A 25,052-nucleotide genomic window follows, 5' to 3' on the forward strand; every position below is an offset into this window, starting at 1 on the left:
CCCATAAAAATGGGGAAACAGTCTTCCTGCCCCCCAGGGGACAGATTGGGGTAATTAACCCCGATCTGCCCCCTTTGGGGACAGAAGTCCACTAGAAACAGGGATCTTGTTTTTTAAATGTAGAGGTGGGGGCTGCCCATCATGGGCATGGCTATGCCCCCAGTCCAAGTAAATGGGTATTTACCCCATATCTACTCCTAGGAGTTCACTGTATGGCAGCAATATATATTTTTTATAAAATAATGGTGTGTGTCTTTCCCAGCCTGACATCAGGCCCCTCCTTCACCCTTAAAACCTCAACAGTCTTTCTTCTCCCTTGCGGACTAAAGCATCCCATCCCAATGTCAAGCAAGAAGACACTTGATTCATTGAGGTGTTGTTTTTACATATGGGCCAGGAGAGTTTGGCTAACTCCCAATATCATCCCACTTGCAATGGTGAACGGCTGCACTGTTTGGGTTTGCGCAGGCAGCCACCTGAAAAAACCTACCATACCTAGACAGTTCTGAAACCTAGGGGGCAGATTTACAAGCCCCCTGCAGCACCAGTACGTTACTTTTTGTGGCGTACTGGTGGCGTAATTTCCTGCTCCATATTTACAAGGACATTAAAAACCACCCTGTGTGACCTTTCCTGTCCTTGTAAATATGGCCCCTTTACATGTAGCACTTTGCCTGAAAGGGGCGTTTCATGGGTGTTGCTGTGGGTGTTCCTACGCAACATCCATGGAACCAGACACATTTCCAGATTTACGAGGAATCGTAAATCTGGAAATATGTGTGAATGCTACACCTCTCCAGGGGAAGCTTAGGGAGGCGCAACGAGGAGAAATGTTTTTTCCTCTTTCAATGCGTGCTGCATTCTGTAGCACGCATTTTTCCCTGTCTGGGAGGTTTAGGTTCTTTGTCTCCTCCCACTGTTGAATGCATAGGATATACACAATGGGGTTTTCCCTAATGTGTTCTAGGAGTGTTCTACTACTCTTGAGTACCCCTTCTTTCTCCAACCACTAGTAGCGTCTCTTTCCTCTCTGTTTATTCCTAGGAGGTTTCTGGTTCTCTGGGTTCACCATTTCGTGTCTTTTTAATATGAATCATGAGCTGGTCCGGCCAGTGGCTGTGTCTACCTGTTGGGGCCTTCTCCCCTCTGGCTCTGGTCACTGCTCTTCCCCAGGGGATATGATATTGTCCTTCGGGTATACACAGGGGCTCAGGTGTAGATCCTGTGTGTTTGTAGTTGTCTCTATATGCCTACTGTAGGGCAGGGGTCATATCTATCTTAGTGTGGGTCTCTTTACGTTGGTTAGCTGTTCGCTGATCGTGCGCTTGTTCAGTCGTGGATTCTGGGCTTTCTTGGGATGATTTTCTGGTTATTGCCCGCATGTTTTCCCCCCTTAGGTGAGGGCCCCTTGCTCAGTCTGGCCTCTAGGGTACCTCTTCTCCCCCTATCCTTTGTGTCCACTTGATCTGGGCTAGTATGAGTCTAGCTCTTCCAGTCAAGCCTCTGGTGTGCATCAATGTCCTCACCTCCTATCTCATTCAGAGCTCCTTGTCAGGTGTTTCTCTATGGTACCGTATTCCAGCGACCCTTTTTGCCCTCTCACAATTTGTCAATTTTCAGTCGGGTCCTCACCTACCAGCCTTGGGACGGATTTCTTTTTTTTTGTATATATGTTTATTGAGTTTTCATCCACATAACATCTTAATATTGTAGTGGTAGCAATTACAAATCATATGCATTCGATCTGTCCCAATACACAAATTAAAACAACAGTACAGTTCCCGCTGTTAAGGACAGAATTACACCTAATATTCAGTGCTATCCACTTCATACCACAATTGAATCTAGAAAAACAGTGTCCACGAACAAATCTAGATTATTCAACTGTAAACACCCCACCTCCCCGGGTCATCTTGGGATACACCTCCCGGCATCATATACCACGGAATATTTAGCACCAGTCTCCGGGCCTCACCAGTTGGTCTACTAATCAGGATTAGTCTCCGGTCATGATCTCTACTCCGACCCATGTCCAACCGACTGCGTTCCCCCAGTGGCGTGTGTAAGGGGACTCTCCTCCTCCACCTCTAGAGGGACCTCTGAAGTCATGGCCTGCCACACCCTCACGTCGTCCTCTAATTTGTCGTCCCTATGGACTCCGCTCATGCTGATTAGTTCCGCTGTGGCCCATACCTCCAAGTCTTTGGTCCAGTTTGTCATCGTGGGCTACAGCGCTATCATCCAGCTAATTGCAATCCATCTTTTGGCCAGCACCAGTCCCACCTGCAGAAGCCTTCTTGTGAGCATCTTGCCCTTGGTCCTTGGGATAAGTCCCAAAAGAACCTGCCTAATGGAGTGTGGAATCGACCACCCCGTTACCTGCTAATACCGCCTCCCAAAAGAGTTTCAATTTCGGGCAATCCCAGGTCATATGTTAGAACAGAGCGTCATTAGAACCACATTTGGGGCAGTGAGAGGAACGGTCCGGATAAATTCTATGTAGTCTATGTGGAGTCAAGTAAATTTGATGCACAATATTAAATTGAATAAGCTTAAATCGCACATTTGAACGCATGTGTTTGACCTCTACATGTACCTTTCCCCACTCTGAATCTGTCAAGGGCTCTCCTAGTAGTCCGCCTCATCTGGCCTGCACTGGTAGCGGGTCTGCGGCAAGGTCCTCTCCTAACGCTCTATAGATATGGGATACCTCGGGCCAGATGCCCAGCCTCTTCTCTGTGGCCTGCCCCCGTCTACTCAACTTGTCCCATAATGGAGGGTCTGGGTCTAGTGGAGGTCACTTTGCTTCCCCACAGTGTATTGCAGCCCGGTCCCACCCGCGTGTTGCGACCGCGTGGCCTCTCTCATCCGTGAGTCTCTGGGTGGGTCTCTTCGTACCTCAGCCAAGTGGGCCGCAGCCACTCCTCCGCCTGTGTCTCCTCTCAGGTCTTATTGAGGGAGAGGAGCCGGCGATGTCTGCCTCTTTCCTTCAGGGGGTAGAGGGACAGCCTCCTTATTGCTTCCTGAAGTTGGATGATAATGTGGCAGCCTCACGTAGGCAGCAGCCTCCACTGCCACGTGGGTCTCTTTGCTGTGATGTGCCCCCCTCTGTTCAGCTTGCCTCGTGGCGGAGGGTCTTCCCCGCAGAATATCACAGTGCGGTCCCACCTGTGTGTTGTGATCGCCCGGCCACTCTCGTCCGCGGGTCTCTATGGGTCGGCCTCCACGCACTGCCGCTGGGTGGGCCTCAGCCGCTCCCCTCACAGTGTCTTAATGCGGGAGAGGAGCCGGCGATGTCCACCTCCTTCCTTCTGGTGGGGGGAGTGGGGAATACTGGCTGCCGGTGCAGGCGGCTCACTCTGCCTTAACTTCCTCTACTGCTGCCGCGAAGGCAGGCGCTCAGGCCCAGTGCTCCATCTGCCGACGGGTCGGACTCCTGGTTGCAGCACATCCGTCCGCTCGCCACAACTCGTCCGGTAGGGCCCCTCGTTCGCCCAACCTTGGCCGTTGTTCTCGGGGTCTCTAGATGTGTATGGCGGGGATCCCTGGAATCGCCAACAGTGTTGCGGCCTTGCGCAGGCCGCGGTCTCCTCCGCCGTTCAGGCCCCGGCATGCTCTTCAGACTTGGACTCTCCCGAGTCGAGCCTCAGAGGGCAGATTATCTGGTCTGTGCAGAGGTTCTATGGTAGTGAGAAAATATATCTCTCAAAAAACAATGTCAGGTTGCAGGATTTCTTATGGATTGTGGCGCTCTGGCCGGATCTCTGCCGAGGCACGTCCTACTCGGCCATGTTGCCGGCCACGCCCCCCGTGAGCTACCATTTTTATCAGAAGACTTAGATGAATGCTGGTCGGAAGGAAGCTTATTGCTCCCTACAGATTCCTGAACTTTCCTGCTTAGAAATATGAGGAGAAAGTGTTTTTTAAGTCGAAGTGCGAGTTTTGCAAGGGATTCTAGGTAAAATAATCTGGGAGAGTCATGCAAGTCACCCCATCGTGGATTTCCCTAGGCATCTCGTTTTCAAAAATGTACATGTTTGCCAAGCTTACCTAGATGCCGGCTGAGCTAGAGCCCGAAATCTGTCTGATCGGCTAACTTCTACATGGCATCCGTTTACATTTATAAGAGCCTTATTAAAAACGGAGTAATGCGCTTCTTACTCCTACATTGGCACACACTAACAAATATACAATATCCAACTTACATCATTGAGGTCAATGTTTTGAATCGCTTCAAGCGGGAGATGAACAATGTACCTTCCCATGATCCAAAGGCTTTCGGCACTAACCCATGATGAATTTGCATTAGACTCTGGTCAATTAAAAAAATACGCTGATTATAATCCACAAAATTCAAATCAGGAACACAAATGATTGTTTATGCTTCTGTGTGCATAAGATTGTTATTTCTAAGTTAGCACACTGAATGCCGCAGTTAGTACTACTTTCATTGAACTAATATTACTAAAATATAGGGCAACCCTATTACTAAAATATAGAGCAACTCTTTCAGCCATACCAGTATCGGTATCTGTATTGCAAAGCAAACCACTCCCAGGTGTTATTTCAGAAACTGAATTATTGGTGTTATTCAGTGGTGATTGAGACCAAATTTACACTCAATCATTCCCAAACTAAAGAAGGCATTTATAAATGCAGTCAATCAAATTTGAGCATCTGGAATGCTAAGATTTAGAGTGTTATGTTGAACTTATAAAAAGAAGATACAAACAATTCAAAAACTTTTCAATTTGACAGTGAGGTCAAGGTAGCTACTCTCACATCATTCGTATTATCTGTGTATCACAGAATGACTGATTGTTAACAACGTTAAAATCATCACGGAATAATGCTAGTAAGCTTGTTTTTAAAATAACCTCTCTGGGGAGTGGTTTCTGTTATAACCATTATTAGATTAACACAATGAGTATAGTGATCTATACTACTTTTTGGCACCATATTCCCTCTTCTATGTTTGTACTCATTTGATTGTCCAAGTAAAAGTAGTTCTAAAATCAACATAGCGTTTTCTTGGAATGCACATGGATAAACAACAAACCAATTTCTTCTAGCTGTCCACTCCCCTTCTATTCCGAGTTTTAGATATGGTTCCAGAGTATTTGAAGTTCTACAAATATTTCCACAAATATGTATGTGTTACATACTGTTAATTACACCATAAATAATCTAATTTCTTCACAGCCTGGACTACTTTACTTCTCAGTTTCATTCATTAGGAGAAGACACAAGACAAATGTCTTATTGAATGGAAACAACCATGAACCTTATGGTGTCGTTGCCAAGTAAATACGGAAAGATTTGGAGATCATCAAGATGCTCCATTGAACACAATGTCCATCAGCACAAATCCAGCTGGATATCAATGCCACCAGCTTTACACAGCATTGGACTATTCCTACTCAGTCTATACTGGGCCCACATTTCTCTTTAAAGGGTTGCCACTAAAAAATTGTGTTTTGGTTAAACAATAGCTCAAACATATATGGTTGTCAGTTAGTCCTCATATATCCTTTCTTGCTGATATGGTCCTCTAAAAGTGTACAGGTTGTGGCATCTTTAGAATGGTTCTCTTACCTTTTATCCTTTCCTGGCATTAGCAATGAAGAACATGCCATCTTAGAGGACAAAAGGTTTGTGAGTGAGGGGAACGTGTCCACCATGTGTTTTGATCTCAAACTAATCTGAAGGGAGGAGAATGTAATGGTACCCCACACAGCATGAGGGACACATTGTAATATCTGTCTGTCCACTGTGAGGCCTGTCTCAGCTTGTAGACAAACAGTGAAGAACCGGCAGAGCTTTGGAGAGCACGGCTGTATTAACTATATGATCAGTCACTTTAACAATGGCTAAACTGTCCATAAATAAATAGCCATGCGAGGTGGGATTTCACTGAAAATAGCTGTAATCATTTAACAAGACTTTGGGCAAACACCACCATTATAATCAATCTATCAATAAAGACAATCCTCTAAATACCCATATTTGTGGTTCATTCCACAAGGGGTATAGCAATCATAACATACATAAATAGAGATGCACTCTTTATGTTGAAGTCAATAGTGGGGCTCAACTGTTGCCACACCACCAAGAAGATCAAGTGGAAGGTGTCCACTGTTGGAGACAAGGCCGAAGACAAATGCATTTTGGGCAACCCAGTTCCAGCAACACAGCCGCGATAAAAAGGTGGCATGGGGGAGTCCTAATTTTCCAGACATGAGATCTTGATGTAAGATCAAATGCTAGAATGAGCATCCCACCTCCAAGATCATGGCCATGCTCACTCACAGGAACTGAATAATAGTTCATTTTGCTTGGGCACTCCAAGTCTGGAATCAGTGCATTGTGTGAGATGAACAGTGGATCCCGTATACTTCTGATACACCAAACATTTCCAAAGTGACTGCACTATGGTGCATCATTAAACAGAGGTTAATAATAAAACAAACAAATCTGCATTTGTCCTACTGCTTTGGAATGTAAAAGAGATCTTATACAATTCCCTCATGTGTGGAGAGAGTTGGAGTATCTTGTTACTTACTGCTAAAGTTATGGGATTTCTGGAGTATCAGTGTCATCCATTCATACAATGCCCGCCGAGTGCTTGCCGATATTTTGTCATAGAGGTCCTTGAACACTGAAGATCTAAATGGAATACAGTGGGAAGTTAGGTGACTTGTATACCCTTTATCCATGCTGTATACCCTTTATACCAGTAAAGTTATAGATATTGCCACCGGTTTTCATTGATGACAAATGAAAGCATCAGAAGTATTTCTCCTAGGTTACCCAATACATCATTGTATACTCTGGCTCTTCTGCCAAGTTATGTAGTTTTGCATCTGCCTGTTCTTACACAACACGAGAAATGGAAAATTCCCGGCAACTAACTACACACACGGCCTATACATCAGTATCATAGCAGTACTCACAGCCCTAAATTATAAGCAAACACTGCTTTATTTGCTACACTCAGGAAGAATAAGAAGAATCACATAAAACAGCAATCAATAACTATATACATTTTCACAGTGAGCTCACAAAACCTAGCTGCAACCAGGTTTGTACTCTATATTGAAATTCTAGGCCTGTTGATGTAAAGTTGGGAGCCGCGAGGAAGGTAATGATTGAACCAGATGGTGAAGATTGAGGCCCCTGTGGTGGCAGATGGGATTGAAGGAAGGATGTACAGTAGTTGCTTCTGGGGCATAGTGTTGTAGACTGCACAAGATCCAACAAAGGTCAAAAAGTTTGTGTGAGTCTGTAAAACCAATTTAGAGCCTGCAAACCTAAAAGAAAAAGAATAAGCCAGCCTCCAAAGTCTGTATGCATAGGGGGCTGGATGACCAGGGGAGGGCTTTGGATGCCAGGCCCTGCTCCCAACTGCTGGCTATGGTATAAACCAAAGATATTCTGTGCAAAAAAATAAAGTTAAAATGAAGTTATGGTTAGCTTTGGTTAGAAAACCTTAATATATGTTTAAAAGAAAAAGACAAATTCACTTAAAAAGCACAGTTTAAATACCATAATTTGGATACCAAATGCAATGATTATGACCTCACAGTATCTTGGAATTTCAGATCTCAGATCAAAGGTAAATCCAAAGGCATTGCATTTGGTTTGTGATTTATGGTTTGCATGGATGTTTTGGAGCTATGGATTGCAGAGCTAACCATTAATTGCAAATTACAATGGCTTTTGGTTTTAATTCAAACCATAGCTGTCCTGTAACTGTGTTTTTAATTAAATATGTGTGTGTGTGTGTATATATATGTCTATATATATATATATATTTTCATCCAATTTGCCCCAGCATTCGAAAGGTCACTCGATAGCACCCCACACCAACAGGTGTCTTTTAGCCTCGATGCAGCTTGCCTCACGTGTGCCATAGATTATCTTTATGCCATCTTTATGCCGACGCGTTTCGAGGCAGGAACGCCTCTTCTTCATGGGCTGCAGTAAAACAGGCATTCAAGATTCACTTCAAGCCAGTGTGCTTTTATTTGAGAAAACTCCCTCAGTGGGCTTGGCTCAGTGCAATTTTTTAGAAGCAAGGCATTATGGGAACGATAGTCCATTGAAGTGAATATCATTAATACCTTCGTAGGTTGAATGTCCCGTTTCCACAATTTAAAAGCATATTTTAATCCTTGGGAGGAAGGCAAACGTTCGAGCAAGCTTCTATCAACAATTGGGGTGCTATGCTTCGTAGTGAGTGCCTTCCTCCCAAGGATTAAAATATGCTTTTAAATTGTGGAAACGGGAATGTTTAAATGAATTAGATGGATTCCTTTCCACAACGCGTGCTGCCCTGCCCTCCGTTAGTGCACTGTGCACTTTAACCAACGAATCCCCCACGTAATACCTACCTGGACAATAGAACTCTGGGACTTGCAGTTCCAATGACCGGCAAGTGGTGTACGGTCACATGATCGGGGGTGGAGTGCTTTTTCACCATTGAGAAAGAAGCAGGATGTATTTAAACGTGGATGTGGCAACATTTCCAAGCATTGGGGCATCTGAGGAAGGCCATTTGTGGCCGAAATGCATTATGCCGTGTCATCGCCAATAAAGTACCTGCTTCCATGGAAATCCCTGCGTGGCCTCTGCTTCTTCGTTCCGGAGGAGTTTTCTGTATATATATATATATATATATATATATATATATATAGATATATATACATACAGACACACATATATACATATTAAACAGTAGCAGTTGACATTGTGTAGTTATTGTTGGATCAGAGGAAGAAAACAGAGAAAAGCTGGTACATAATAAATTGGGGGACAAGGTTAATTGTTGATGTATGTGTTTGGAAGACTTTATTTCATCATTGAACCAAAACACATATATTCTCAAGTTCACATATACAATTAGTTAAAATCAGATAAACTTCCTAGACATCAAAGTACATCAAAGAGGACAAAACATGTAGCAAAATCCATCGAAAAGCAACTGACAGTAACAGCATACCTTCATGCCAATAGTGTAAACCCCAAAATACTAAAGTGTAGTGTCCCGTTTGTAGAAATGCTAAGAGCAAGGAGAAACTGTTCAGAAACCTCTAACTTCAAAACATAGGCAAATGAAATTTTCAGGAGAATTGAGCAGTGTCGGCTCCTCCATTAAGGCGGAGGAGCGTTGCCCCGCTGCTCAAAAGGAAAAACAAGATGATAATAATGTATTGTTATTATCATTTTCGTTTTCCTATTGCAGTCAGTGGCTCTCGGGTGGGGCGGGACTGGCCAGAACAGGGGGAGGAGTGGTTTGCATTCCATAAGTACGCCCAACTGCTTGGCTGGCCCTCTTGGGCCAGCCAACAGTCATGCGCACTTTGCATCTTTCCCACCAGGCTGTATTCCGCGGCCTGGTGAGGAACATGCCCAGCCTTCCATTCCCCATTTGGCGCTCAGACAAATCACAACTCTACATTGCAGGGTTGTAATTTGGCTCTGGGGAGCCTGGGGGCCCAGGTGCTTCCTGCTGCTTCCTGCTTCCGGACCGGAGACAGGAAAAAGAGGACAGGCGGTGGCCGGCCGTTTTCAGTTGTGTGTTTTTTTTCTTTTTTTGTAACCCCCCGTCCTTCCTGCCCCACCACCCGGATCCAGTAGCAGTAGTTACTGGATTTGAGGCTAGAGGATACCCTGTGGAAGTTCTTTACAATGCAAAAAATAGAGCTATGGTAAACAGGAGAGAAGAACTATTACTATTAGTCACCAGAAGGAGAGAACTTAAAAGAAAACAATGACACTCAGGTAATCATAGATTATAACATCAAGCATCAAGAAGTAAGAAATGCATTCAGGAAAAATTGGAAAATTTTGCTATGTGGTGACACACTGAAAGAAATCATATCTGAATATCCAAAAATCGCCTACAGAAAAGTGGCCTCCTTAGGAGACTTGCTGGTCCAAAGTCTATTTGCCGGTAGGAAGAAGTATGAATAAACCCAGGTTACATCAACCAGGCTCCTGGAAATGTGCTAAATGTAAAGCATGTGAGCATGGAGTAAATAGAACAACATATAAACTGTATAATGGAAGAGAAGAAAAATTCATGGAACACCTCACATATGAAAGGAACCACATGGTCTATGTATTTGTTTATGTATTACAGTGCACATGCAGAACATCTTTTGTGTGGAGCTCAGCGATTAAAGTCAAACTAAGAATCCTACAACATCTACAAGCAATACAAAAAAAAGGATTTTTCTTACCCCATTGCAAAACATTTCTGCAAGACACATGAAGGGAACCCACAAGAACTGACATATTATGATGTGAAACATAGAAATGCTGCAGAATGAGGGGGTAATAGAGAATTGACTCTGAGAAGTATGGAATCAAGATTGATAATCTCAATGGGATCAGAGGCTCCCCTTAGACATCATCTGGATGCAGAACTATATATTCATCTCTAATCGACTGTTAAATGCTTCCTCTGGTTTTTAACAATTATATCTTAATAGGATGTTTTTTAGCCATTTATGAATTTTGACATTTTATGATTTATTGATATGCCCTGTTTCTATATTTTTTTTACATGTTTTTACATCTTTTATTTTTATCTTTCTTTTTATTCTGAATGTAGTCTTCTTGAATCATAATGCACTTTACTAATGTGAAAACTGAAAAGATCTGTAGAACCCAAAATAAAAATAACTCCGTCACAGCAACCTAAGTAAAATAAGGAGAATTTATTTAACGTGCACAGGAGCCTCAGATGGGTGCTGAGTGCTCTAATAGAAGAAGTAAAACACAAGCCTTTATAGACACAGACCACAACATATCCTTATAATTTGTCTGGGTAACAGGTCATGTCTAGGCCCTCATGTCCCGGTAGGTGGTGAAGAAACATTTTGTGCTCAGAAACTTACAGTGCATTGTTACACAAGAATACGTTGGAAATTACCCTATGTGCACATGAAAAGTCCCCTGTATCTAAAGCCAGACAGTTAAATTTTACATTTACGCCCAAATGCAATCACAATGGTCTACATTAGCTGATTTGGCTGAATACACTTTTGAGGCCTACAGGGCCTGTTGCTAATGCAAGCAGGCAGAAATGTAATAACATGGAAATGTACTCTTTGTGCATGCCTTGCAATGTGTTGTGTTACAGGCAGCTTACTAAAAGCAAAGTTCTAACTCTTATTTAAGACTGTCACCTGATTTCAAGCAATTATTATATTTGTATATAATTCCCATCGTCATTGAATTATCACAATGTCAAATTATACAAAATGGATGCCACCATTGTTATCTAAAGTCAGCTTCCACACTGATACTGTCTTGAGACTCTTAATGAGAATATGTGAATTTTGAAAAAATTGGCTCTCTTTGCAATAGAGGAGAAGTATATATTCATGCAATGACACTTTCTTTCATGAGTTAGAGTGCCACTTTACAGACTGTATGGGAAATTGGCAATAGTTTGTAGAGGAAAGGCACTTTATCAACACTGGCACTTTAATAGGCACTTTATTAGGATTGTTGTCCTTTATTCCAATAATGATTGGACCTACAACATTGAGGCCCCTATTATGATGTTGGTCGAAGTTGCCTCCGACCGACACTTTCTTGGTGTGGGAACCAAACGACTGTAGGTCAGCGGTTCTGAACACCGTATTTCGATTCCACAGCACATGGTAAACTCCCATTTCTCTATGGGAGCTTGTGCGGGCAGCAGAAGCTCCCATAGAGAAATGGGAGTTTGTGTAAATCCCTGCACCGGTTGGCAGGCACCTCATGGTGCCTGCCACCCAGTGCAGGGATTTACTAGGGGGCACAATAGGTGCCTCCTCTGACCCAAACCGGAAGCAGAAAGTAGAAGGGGTCCCTGCTATGGGCCCCCAAAGGCCCCCAAAGTCGCTTTCCGACTGGCTTTCCATCTCGAAAGCCCGACATGGAAAGCCTGTTGGGAACCGACATCATAATCCCAACGGCGAGAACGCAGTCCGCACAGGATTATGTTAGGTTTCCAACTGGACAATGGGCTCCATGAGCCTGTCAGAAGCCAGCCGGAAAGACTGGCCGGTTTGAATTCTGACCGCCGTAATCCTAATACAGCGGTCGGAATTCGAACCAAGGATGTCCGGCTGACATCCTAATGAGTGTTAACTGATCAATGAAAATAGACAGTATTTGCAGACAATGGAAATTTGCTCTGATCCTATTGTTTGATGATGCTAATTAGCCAGAACATATGATAGTACTTTACTTTTGTTGTACATCGAAGGCCTTGGCAGTAGCATGCACTTTAGTAGCATTACCACTTTATGCCTCAAACATACATCTATGTGATAGTTATATTATGTTGGTACTTCTTTGGAAGGGATTTGAAACCCTACTGTGTACTTTACATCTAGAGGTTTATACACTACGTCTTCCTTCTTTAAACCCACAGAAGTATTTTCATTGAGATGTTTCATTTTTGTTTACTTGTCCATATCATGTGTTGTGAACACCTTGTAAAGCCACAGTCAAGAGGCAGAACCTTCTCTACATAACCACATCCCTCAACTGAGCGACACGGCAAGTTTTTAAGTCTCACCTGACCCAGCGCTTGCGCTGGTCTGGCGAGACTTATTGAGAGGGCTCCAAAAAGTGCTACCAGCCCAGCCTAGAGCTACAGTGCATGTGCGCGGGCGCGCGCGCCGTGCTTTTCAGCGATTACTTTCACTTTCGTGGCCGCACGGCCGCTTTGATCTTTGATCGCGATCGCAATCACTTGTGCGGCCGCTTGTTTTTTGCATTGAGTTCTGTATTTGTGTTAACGCGTTTTGTCGTTGCAGCTTTTAACTTAGCACGATATAATGCAGTGTGACTACTCCAAGGCTCTGAAACAGCACAACAGACCGAAAAACCGATCGTCTGCCGTCATACCGGGTAAGCATGAGCAACGACAGGTTTCTAAATAAAATAACTCAACACCTTTCTTTGTGACAAAGGATTGCACATTTCAGAGAAGTTCCAAATGCCGATTTTGTGCTGTAATTACTTGCCAGGTAATACTGCTTTGAAATACGAAACATTAGCTTTTGGGCAGACTCTGTTACCCTACGTCACCTACAGTGAATAGTACATTTAACTCCAAAACATTTCCCTCATCGAGCGTTTCCTCAAAGGTGTTTGCACTAGTGATTTCATCTTACTACCACATGTAGCCTTTTTTTTAAACATTGTTTTTTTACAATTTTTATTTTGATATTCACAACACATGGATTTACACCTATAAAAGATTTACACACAGATTTTGAGTGGTCTGAGTCTTAAAAGAGGTGCTCGTGTAGACTTTCTAAGGTGGGAATGCCATGAACATATAGGAGCACTCACAAACATCCTTGCTTGCTGGTATTCACAAATTATTTCCAAACCTGGGAAAACATCTATGATATTCTCCCATAAAAGGCAAAAACATATCCTTTTGCAGAGTAGCAATAGAGAACAGGCTGCAAACACACATGCAAATGCCTACCAACTCAGGGGGCACTTATGCATCCACTGCTTACATTTCAGTCCGGTAAGTGTACCCTGGCTCTTGATACAGAAGAAATTAACTAGTGCCAATAGCTGTGCGCCTTCTAGCAAGCCACAGGCCAAGCATGAACTACAAACAGCTTCTACAAGGAAGGAAGTGCCATGTACTTTCGGTCTGTACATTGTCACAGAGGCCTGTTCTGCTCCTGCTGGCTCTAGGCATTTCAAATCAAAATAATGTGACATGAAATAACATTCAGATCTTCTGTGCCCTGGGAAGTGGGTGGTGAACGGACTGGCCAACTGAGTGTGACATCCTTCATCTAAGGTATATTAGCAGAATATTGAGTCCCAAATATCGGGCTATAAAAATATTAGGGTTGAATATAAAATACAAAAACATTGAGAAAGTAAGTTTACATTGTAAATATAGAGTTACTTAGCTCCACATCCACACCTAGACAATATACATATACCTTTAAGGTACTTTGATGTGGAATTAAAACCAGTAAATCTATACTTACCTGTATCTTCTTACCTTCATGATATTTTGGTAATCGATATTCTGGCTATGATATGTTTGTAGCATGATACTTTTGGTGTCTGTATTCTGTCATACCATCTCGAATATACATATGGAAGCAACCAATCGACTGTCCCCTGCCTAGACAAAAACAGTGGGCTTGATGCACTTAGCACAAGCCACAAACTGTTCTACAGAGATTAGTTTGTGAACTGTCATTCGTTTTGAGATGTAATTGTTGTATTGATCAGTGTATAAATACATCAATGGTCCCTTAGGAGGAAGTGTGAGCCTCAACTTCATTGGCCAGCATACATAACCATCAAAAGATTGGTTTAAACAATAATCAAATCAAATGTATGCAGTTAGTTTAAAAACAAGAAAGTTAAAGTTTTCTTTTCATACACTTTATGGTAATATGGTGCTCCCAAATATACCACTTCACAGTGAAAGTTAAATAGGTGAATTTAAAGTGTGCAAGTGCTATACAAAAAACATATCTACAAAACTTGTGACTGATATGGACACAATTGCTGTTGAACAACACTGAAACATGTATCTTGTCGACATTTCGACCCCATAAAATTAGTTATATAAGGGTCGACATCATCAGGACGAAGAGAGATTAGAAATCGTGATAATCCCTGTGTAGGTTTGCAAGGGGGAACTAATCATCATCAACGTCAGTAAAGCACGCCAGCAAGATGTAATGAATGACAAATTCTAAATGATGTACTTATAGCAAGCGCCGTCTGCAAATGATAAACATATATGTACAGACACCATTGGTAAGAGTGCTTGTACATATGATCCGTTGGACCAGAAAATTTGGGCGTGCGTTTTAGATTAATGCATTAAAAAAACACTTTGACAAGTAGAGTGGTTTTGGTGTCTTTATTACACCTTTTCTTTGTTCATTTACTTTTAGAACCTATGCGGTCAACACTTAACCCATGTCATAGAGAACAAGCATTTGCAATGCAATAGGTCTCGCATTTACGCGAGTTTAAGCTATTGGCTTTGTAACAGACAATGCCTTTTATTTATGTTTTAAAAACCAAAACATAAATAAAAGGCATTTTTCATTTAAAAGGCCAATAGCTCAAACTCGCGTAAATGCGAGACCTATTGCATTGCAAATGCTTGTTGTAATTGTAATTGCTGTATAATTAATTAAAAAAATAAAGAATAAAAATAAAACACAGTTAGACTCTTGGTGCCAGATCTACTCAACACTGTTGAACAGTGCGTTGCAAGTCTTTGCAAGTCGTTGCAAGTCTTGATTCAAAGTCAGAGTTTGCAGGAGGGATGAGGAGCAGGTCTCAAGAGCACACAGTTCAAAGAGGGACACCCAGGCACCGAGCCTGGTGCGAAACGCAGGCCCTTGCAGCCCATGCGGCGCAGGAGCGGTGGGGTGGGGGGGCAACCAACCTTTCAAAGGGCCCCAGACCTTCAGGGTGGGACCCCAACTCTTCAGGAGGGCCCCTTTCAGCCGATGGCCAATGAATATTTGTGAGAGATGGGACACACACAATTTTGTGAATTAGGCCCTTTATGAAAAATGTCGAATTCAAAAATGCATAGTAGAGGTACAAGACAACCTTATCAGCTTGCATTACAATTAGGTAGCCCTTTTGCCACATTTTCGAATACAATGAGTATCTTGCGTGATATCAAACTATTCAGAAATATTTTGGGTAAACAAGAATGATGACAAGAAAATGCAAAATCAAACATTTTCTTACAAAACAGTTAAAGATCTAAAAAAAAAAAAAGCCGCGTCGGTAATATATTCTTACAGGTTTCTGAAGGGCTCTTCCTGCAGGTCTCTGGGTAGCCTTGTTATGACACTGGGTTGGAGATAGCGCCCGGAAGACAACCTGAGGAGCTGGCTTAGTATTTCAACACATTCTACCGTGTTTAGGGCTGGCAGGCAGGTGTCCAGAGTTAAATGAAAAAGGGATCGCAGTCCTCCGGGGCTCTGTATAATTCTCTCCCTCAGCAGTTCAAAATCCACGACGGCATCCGGTATACCCTGAGGAAATAAAAAATCAGGATTACCGAAATACATTTACTGAACTCTGCACTGTGGGGCCCACTGGCAGTATTGTTGAGGACCACCAGTGCTTAATTTGATCCGGTGGTTCCAAGTGGGGCCCACCGGAAGTATTGTTGAGGACCACCAGTGCTTAATTTGATCCGGTGGTTCCAGGTGGGACCCACTGGCACTCACTTTTGGGGACTGGCACTTATTTTTTCCTCATGAGACTGTGATCCAGAACAAAAGAGATAAAAAACGGAAAGGGGAAAAGGGAAAGACAGAAAAACTGTGCCAAAAAAAGTAAAAAGGGATGACAAACAACTTGTAAGAAAGAGATAAAGGAAGAGGGAGTGTCTGGTACTGGAATCAAGACTATGCCAACCTGGCATATGTCACCACTGACATTTAAAAGTGCCAGCTGTGGGCCTATGAGCGACATTGTGGGTACTGGCACTAATACTTTTACATATTAAGCACTACAAAGGCCTGACTCACCGAGGTCAATGTGTTCCTAAGTGCAACCTAGTAAGCAAATAAACAAGCATTTGCAATGCACTAGGTCTCGCATTCATGAGACTTTTAGCTATTGCCATTGTAAATGGCAGTGCCTTTAACTTATGCTTTGAAAACTTACAAGCGGTACGTAAACACCCAATTTGCACTTATAGTCCTTGCTTACTAGGGACTGGCAGTAAAAGGGGCGCAGTTAGTGTTAGCCATGCTTCTTGTAAGCAACAACTTTAAGTACAAAGTGCGTGTTTATGCACCACTTGCACCCGTCAAAAGACATACATAAAGGGCATTGTCATTTACAATGCAATAGCTAATACAGTTGCAAATGCAAGACCTATTGCATTGCAAATGCTTGTTCTGTTAACTAACGGGGAGATGGGGGAATTGGGTGGTAACCTTCGAGGTGAGGAAGAGGAATGCCAGGAAAAGGCCTCTACTGTAGTCTGGATGGAAAATAAAAGTAGTCAGAAAGATCACAGGCCTTGAACCCACAGAAAAGACGCACCACAGACAGCGGGGAAACGGGGTAGTTACCACCCAGGGGCTGAATGCGGCTGACGAGCGACCATTGAACTGTGGGTGTCTGCGAAGAAATCCTGAGAACCGTACATTCGCCTTGGGGGAACAGGGGTCGGCGCAGATGTGACGTAGGGGATTCTGCTTAAAGGCTGCCACCTGAGGCGCGGCAGAGTGCGTGGCGCTTCCAAGGCATCCAGAAAGACATAGGAATCCGGCCAAACGTTCAGAATCAGACATAAGGCGGGGGCTCTTCTCTCACGCATCCATGCAAGTGAGGCCAAGCCGCAGACAGCATGGACAGGAGGTCTGCATCTGCACATGGGCATCCTCCTTCTGCAAGCCTGGAGTTGTCGTGGCAACCCTAAACCACCCGGCACCCCCTCCTTTGCCCATAATGGGCAATATATAATCACAGGATATGACAGTAAAACTCTGAGATAATTTTACAGGTTTAACTAGTGAATGGGGGGCAGAGGGGGACTGGCGGCTGAGCAGTTGTTGAAATGTAGACTTTAAAGTTGAGCATGTGTTCAATACAAGCAGGCATGTTCACAGCCGAGCGTCAGCGAGTAAATAAAAAATAATAATAAAGTTCATATTTCTAGCATTTTGAAACGTGTCCCCTAAAGCAAGTATTACTTAATAAAGTCCCCGAAGGAGGATTCAGGTCTTTTTAACGTGGATATTTGTGTGCCCGCAGCATGGGTAGGGTAGGTAGAAAGATATATTACATCATCCTGATGTGGTGCAAATTCCATTTTTGCAAACCGCGAGTAGGTTTAGACCAAAACAAGTAATGGTGACTGATCTGATTTTTGCTTCTTTCTAAAAACAATGTATTTAGAATACTATTACGGTATTGGCTGTAAGAACTTGAAACTGTGAGCTGTTACTGTTTCTGGTCATAGAAATGGCATCTGCACCCTGCCATTGTTACTCAAATGAATTGTATTCCTTTTATTAACTTTGGTAGGATGAAGAGCAGAACAGGACAACTGACTGTAAACTTTTGCTAAGAGGCATGTTAAGGGCATTGAGATGGCAAAAATATCTCACCCACAGAAGCACTTTCCTCACAAACTGGTGCCTCATGATTTTGTAACACAATCTAAATATTTACATGACGCATCCCAAAATTTGTAAAGTAAAAATAATTAGATAACTGGCTTTTGAATAAATAAGAAAACAATGTAAACAGTGAGTCAAAAGATTAGGATAAATGTAGTCTTTTCTCAGTTGATAGCACAGCTATAAAAACAAGCGGTCGCCAGACACGCAGGCATCCGCCGTTTATTTTTGCATCGCGCTTTCACTTTAACCCCTTCAGTGCCCGCCCCTTTCCCCGCCCTGTGCCGCGCTTTGTATTAGCGGGCGGGGTTCATGACGAGCTGGTCTCGTCATGGGCACAGCGCAACCGCGGCCCATGACGAGACCAGCTCGTCATGGGCACTGAAGGGGTTAAAGTGAAAGCGAGATGCAAAAATAAACACGCGGCGCCCTGTCTGCTTTTTTGTCTGGCCCAATCAAAGAGCCGAACTGGCGCGTGCAAGGCAGCGTGACGAAGCTTCTGATAAGAAACTTCGTCACTAAAGCTGTAATGCAGGCGAGCCAGTCCGGGTGGGCCGGTCAGAAAAGGGAAATGGAGGCACCCTGGAAAGCTTATTCCCAATGGAGGCGCACCGTTTAACATAAATGGTGACGCAAGCCAATGGGAATAAGGGGCGGGGCTTCAAGCCCTTTTCAGAAATTACTCATATGCATTAAATCTCACCGAGTGAGCTACACATGTGCGCAGCAACGCAAGGTGAGACCTAAAAACAGTAGTGCTTTGAAATCCTTATCCACAGAACCGGAATTAATGAAATGTTCAACTTGCACTTTCCTTCTTCCTAATTTTCGGGTCGGGAAAGGTGGCATTATGCACTGGATGTCCGAGAGTTTCCGTCTGTTTAACCCACAAAGAACTGTGCCTTCTCTTTTCACCTTCCAGTTCCTGCTTAGAGGACTCACCAAAATTAGAAGGCTTCTGCCTTACATGTCTCCTATGGCATGGAGAGTCATAGCTTCCCCCTTAATCCCACCGTAAATCATGTTAACAGGGTGGCAAAGTGTGGAAACTATCCGGCTCCCTTAATGTGATTTCACCACATCATCCCCTTACTCTGCGAGTTCCATTAACTGCTGCTAAATGGACTGTTGACTTGTTTATAAAGCAGTTGATCTCAACAATCCACCCGTTTCCTGTTGTAAAAGTATGCCCTGGGAGCCATTAATGATCTACAGTCTCTTACCTCTTTTGCATATTATTGCTATAATGTTGAAACCTCACCGTGTACAACCAGGGATTCATGTCAGCAATGGTCTTTTGAGGAAAGTTAATAAATATAGTTTTTTTTTTTTTAAACCAATTTACCCGGTTTATCTCAACTGTGTCCCAAGTCTGTGGTCAAAGAGGCCTCAGAAACCCTAACTCTCTAGAAACACAGGCCTCTGGATTTAGAATGCCCTTTTCCTTGAACCATTCACTTACTGGAGCAGTGACTACTTACTGTAACTGCTTCCTCCACAGCATTACAACTCAGGTCATCCTCTTTTCCTGTCGAAAACCTCAAAGACTTACATCTTCTGACTTTTCCTTAATTACTGATAGCCTTACTGCAAGTAACCCACAGTTTTCAGTCCTATTGAATCTCCTTTCAGAGTTTGCATTTCACTGTCTATATCCGGCTCCTTTTTGCAACACTCACATGACCGTAGGTATCCTTGTTTTACTGCTATAGATATTGTGACCTAATTTAAAAATGTGTTTTCGACCATAAAAGTACACGTACTGGCCAAAAATAACTCTATTTAAGCATGGCAGGAATTCAATAAAGGTTTCCTGGCAGGAGTAAAGGGATTTACTACTATGTATTTGTCTGCCATAAGTGTGGATGGGGTGGGAAATGGGCAGCAAAAGGTATGGTTTGCCTTGTAGATTTTAATGTACATAAACATGAACGTTGGTGGGCATTCATAAACTCTGATCCTACTCCTTCCCACCTCAGAAACTTACTTCAGCCACTCTCCTACCAGGATGAGAAGGGAAATACACGACTCCACATTTGGCGGGGGGAGGGAGTGCGGTGTAGGGAAAGAGTTTCATCGAAGAGGAAAAATCCTTTTCCCCATGGAGAAAAAAACCAGAATTGCAATGCGCAATTGCACAGCAGGATCCATTCCCTTGTGCTCAAATTTATGATATGTAGATTTCTGTACAGGGTAATGGGAGCCCATTGGATATGTCACATGTCTATCCCAATAGTATGTCTAGAAACCTGCAGCTTACACAGTTTTCCAAACATGTAAAAAAAATAAGGTGGAGATGTAAATCTTCGCTCATACTTCAAAATTTTCCTTTGTGAATCGGGCCCTGGGTATTTTATTGAGCTATATGTATGACGCAGTAATACTTTCAAGTGCATGAGTGCTATATTAGACTGTTAAATAAAACATTAAGAAATATGAGGGTGTCGCCCTGCAAAAATGAGTTTAAATTGGCAAACAAACTTGTATTTTGTAGATATTCATTAACACTTTGCAGGTAGTTCCCTGTCATATTAAAGCACTAAAACACTCATATGAACGGTCAGGAGTATGTGCCTTACAAGCATGGGAAAACGAAGAATTAATGAATGAATGAATGAAATAACTTTTGTATAGCGCAACGTTCATTCCAAGGAGTATCTTGGCGCTGTTTGCGGAAGAAAGGGCACCTGATAGAAGAAGAGCTGGCCCATACTATGATGTCAGAGCATTAGATAAGAGACAAAACAGTGTCATCTGGGATACCAAAGATCCAGGTTTTTAAGGACTTCCTAAAATTGAGTTCCGTTTGTGTGTGTCTAAGTTGTGTTGGCAAGGAGTTCCAGGCTTTGGTCCCTAGGACCGCCAATGTCTTTCCACCCCTAGTTGTAAGTTTAAAATTGGGTACTGTTAAAAAGTTCTCTGAAGATGACCGTAGAGTGCGTTGGGTGGTGTATGGCTTAGTTTTGACATTTAGATATTCTGGTCAGTTTTTTTATGTCGTTTTATAAATGATGGTCAGAACCTTAAAAAGAATCCTCTTATGGACAGGCAGCCAATGGCGAGTTTTTAGTGCTGTTGCTGAGGAGGAGTCTCTGGGCAGTTTGAGTACCAGCCTCGCTGCAGCATTCTGGACTACCTGTACTCTTCGCAGGACCTTTTTATTGGTTCCTGCATAAAGACTATTACAGTAGTCCAGGCGAGATAGAATTAAGGCTACTACCACCGTCTTCTTGGCCGGCATTGGAAGTAGATAGAAGAATTTTCTGAGGATCTTTATTACTTGAAAGCACGTGCCTGCCACAGCGAGAGCTTGCTTGTGGAAGGATAAATTGTGATTGAATTTTATTCCCAGATTTCTCACAGTGTTTACTGTATTAGGAGGTGGAGCGGAGTTTGACGGCCACCATTGGACCGCTCTGAACACGTTGGTCTTGCCAAACAGCATAATCTCTGTTTTAGAGCTGTTACATTTCAGTTGATTCCATTGCATCCAATCCATCACTGCTGTTAGACAGTGGTGAAATGTTTCTTCCGCCACTGTAGAATTTTTATTGAGGGTGAGGATCAGTTGAGCGTCATCTGCATAAGATCAAAATCATAAGTGTCCATCAGAAAAAGCAGTGGTGCCATATAAAGGTTAAAAAGGGTTGGGCTCAAGGCCGAGCCCTGAGGAGCCCCTGATGACAACCCTTTTTCTTGCGATTTGTAACCTCCTAATGTTACAATCTGATGCCTGCTTTCTAAAAAGGATGTAATCCATGCCAAGGCATTGTTCGCAATTCCATTGCATGCAAGTCTATCTCTCAGAATATCATGAGAGACAGTATCAAACGCCGCTGACAAGTCCAACAGAACCAGTACCGCATCCTTTCCCTGATCCATGGCAAGTTTTAGAGACTCAGTGGTGTGCAACAGTACTGATTCTGTTGAATGACCTTGTCGGAAGCCAGATTGCTGGGGATGTAAGATGTTAGTTTCTTGCGTGAAATCATTAAATTGGATGTTAACAAGTTTCTCTGCTGTTTTACTCAAGCATGGCAACAATGAAATGGGCCTAAGATTGGAAAGGGTCATGGGATCTGAAAGTTTCTTTTTTTGAAGGGGCTTCACAGCAGCAGATTTCCAGCTGTAGGGGATTTTGGCTAGCCTGAAGGTAGCGTTAATGATCTGATTGATGATGGGATTTATGGTATCCACTAGCGCATGTAACATTTTTGGGGGACAAGGATCGAAAACACCCCTATGATAAATGGGGCGGTAGGAGGTTCTTCACAGTGAAAAGTACACTTCCTATGGAAAAAAAAGTTGAATGTGCAAATGTACATTCCCGTTTGATTTACAAATGAAGATTTTCCGCTTAGCGCAAAATCCAATTTTTGGGAACTGAGTGCAAGCCCAATGATGAAGCATGCCACTATTGGTGGGTGAGGGCACTTTTAACATATTTTGCAGTTTTGGTTGTGCCGTATATTTTGTCTTTCCTACTATTACTTATTGTGTGTGGAAAACTGTGAATACCCCTGGGTTTCTCCAAGATTCCCCAAAAAGTCATAAATCTACTTCTGATGTTGATTTATGTATTTTTCAAACTGGCCTTTCTAAATCCTATGCATTACATTTACACGTTCTGACACAGGAAATAGGGTTTTTTAACAAAATGAAAACTTGCGCCATATACTACTAACTCCCATGACAGATGAGCATTTATGTATGATTAAAATACACAGATTTAAGTATAAATTATGCGGGAATTTTCATACACTTAAATTATGAAAAGTGAGAACACACAAGTGGATTGTGCAAGTGAAAATTGTGTGTTGATGCAGGAAAGTTTGCAAGGAGAAGTAGCATTACGTAGGGGAGTGGAATTATGCAGAAAAGGGCGCAGGGAAATGTGGCATTACATAGGGGAATGTGCAAGGCGATTGCACAAGGAAAATGGCAATATGCAGGAGTGTGCAAGGAAAAGTGGGATTAAACAGGAGAGTGAACAAGGATAAGTGGGATCAGTCAAATGAGTGTGCAAGGTGATTGTACAAAGAAACATGGGGTTAAGCAGGCGAGTGTGGAATGAGCTGGCAAGGCCAGATTACAGAAGCAATTGTTTACTCTCGCAAAATCAGCATTCCAAAGCAGGTTTGATAATTCCCAAAGTAGAACACAAGATTTCATGCTTCAATGTTCCTGTGAAGATCTGGTGTAAATCATGAACACCTGGGTTCATCTGAAGAAGAAACTGAAGGCTATCCTAAAAAAGAAACCTTAAAAAACACTGAGTAGGGGCAGGAAATCATCGAACTTGTTCATTTTGCAGAAGGGCACGTGCATATTTCCTGTCCCACATTTGAAGCACTACAAAAGGGGGTGGTGATGGACGGAGCATCAGAACCAATCAAACACTCACACCCAGTCAACAGATCTGGGTTTGATCAATCACCGTACTTTAGCCCACTCTGCCACCCCAGTTCAGACATGGCCATATGCAAATCAGTCTGACCCTGTGTCTCATGGGAACAGTCCAGCCCAAACTACCAAGCCATGCATTCCCTGGACCGGAAACAAGCTTCCTGGGACCGTTTTCTGGCATTTCAGCCGTCTTTAGCCAGGCTTGCTTGAATCCAGTGGCAAAGTGAGCAAGGGACTCACGTCTGAGCATACCCTGCCAACTTATGGCAAACAAAGCGGTACAAAAGGGGGTGGTGATGGACGGAGCATCAGAACCAATCAAACACTCACACCCAGTCAACAGTTCTGGGTTTGATCCATCACCGTTCTTTAGCCCACTCTGCCACCCCAGTTCAGACATGGCCATGTGCAAATCAGTCTGACCCTGTGCCTCATGGGAACAGTCCAGCCCGAACTGCCAAGCCATGCCTTCCCTGGACCGGAAACAAGCTTCCTAGGACCGGTTTCTGGCATTCCAGCCGTCTTCAGCCAGGCTTGCTTGAATCCAGTGGCAAAGTGAGCAAGGGACTCACGTCTGAGCATTCCCTGCCAATTTATGGCGAACAAAGCGGTACAAAAGGGGGTGGTGATGGACGGAGCATCAGAACCAATCAAACACTCACACCCAGTCAACAGATCTGGGTTTGATCCATCACCGTTCTTTAGCCCACTCTGCCACCTCAGTTCAGACATGGCCATATGCAAATCAGTCTGACCCTGTGCCTCATGGGAACAGTCCAGCCCGAACTGCCAAGCCATGCCTTCCCTGGACCGGAAACAAGCTTCCTAGGACCGGTTTCTGGCATTTCAGCCGTCTTCAGCCAGGCTTGCTTGAATCCAGTGGCAAAGTGAGCAAGGGACTCACGTCTGAGCATACCTTGCCAACTTATGGCGAACAAAGCAATACAAAAGGGGGTGGTGATGGACGGAGCATCAGAACCAATCAAACACTCACACCCAGTCAACAGATCTGGGTTTGATCCATCACCGTTCTTTAGCCCACTCTGTCACCCCAGTTCAGACATGGCCATATGCAAATCAGTCTGACCCTGTGCCTCATGGGAACAGTCCAGCCCAAACTGCCAAGCCATGCCTTCCCTGGACCGGAAACAAGCTTCTTAGGACCGGTTTCTGGCATTTCAGCCGTCTTCAGCCAGACTTGCTTGAATCCAGTGGCAAAGTGAGCAAGGGACTCACGTCTGAGCATACCCTGCCAACTTATGGCGGAAAAAGCGGTACAAAAGGGCGTGGTGATGGACAGAGCATCAGAACCAATCAAACACTCACACCCAGTCAACAGATCTGGGTTTGATCCATCACCGTACTTTAGCCCACTCTGCCACCCCAGTTCGGACATGGCCATGTGCAAATCAGTCTGATCCTGTGCCTCATGGGAACAGTCCAGCCCGAACTGCCAAGCCATGCCTTCCCTGGACC

At 43.5% G+C, this 25,052-nt stretch overlaps 1 protein-coding gene across 1 annotated transcript in view; it reads right to left on the bottom strand.

The window, feature by feature from the left end:
- The window catches only part of OTOA (otoancorin), a 222,115-nt gene that overhangs the window by 187,742 nt on the left and 9,321 nt on the right, over positions 1 to 25,052 (bottom strand). The window contains exons 3-5 of the mRNA XM_085631332.1: positions 15,829 to 16,064; positions 6,563 to 6,666; positions 4,206 to 4,312 (exon numbers count right to left, since the gene is read on the bottom strand). Coding sequence (XP_085487458.1) covers positions 4,206 to 4,312; positions 6,563 to 6,666; positions 15,829 to 16,064 — 447 coding nt within the window. The remainder of the gene's footprint in view (positions 1 to 4,205; positions 4,313 to 6,562; positions 6,667 to 15,828; positions 16,065 to 25,052) is intronic.

The sequence above is a fragment of the Triturus cristatus genome, chromosome 10 (assembly GCF_964204655.1).
Source record: "Triturus cristatus chromosome 10, aTriCri1.1, whole genome shotgun sequence".
Classification (NCBI taxonomy): domain Eukaryota; kingdom Metazoa; phylum Chordata; class Amphibia; order Caudata; family Salamandridae; genus Triturus; species Triturus cristatus.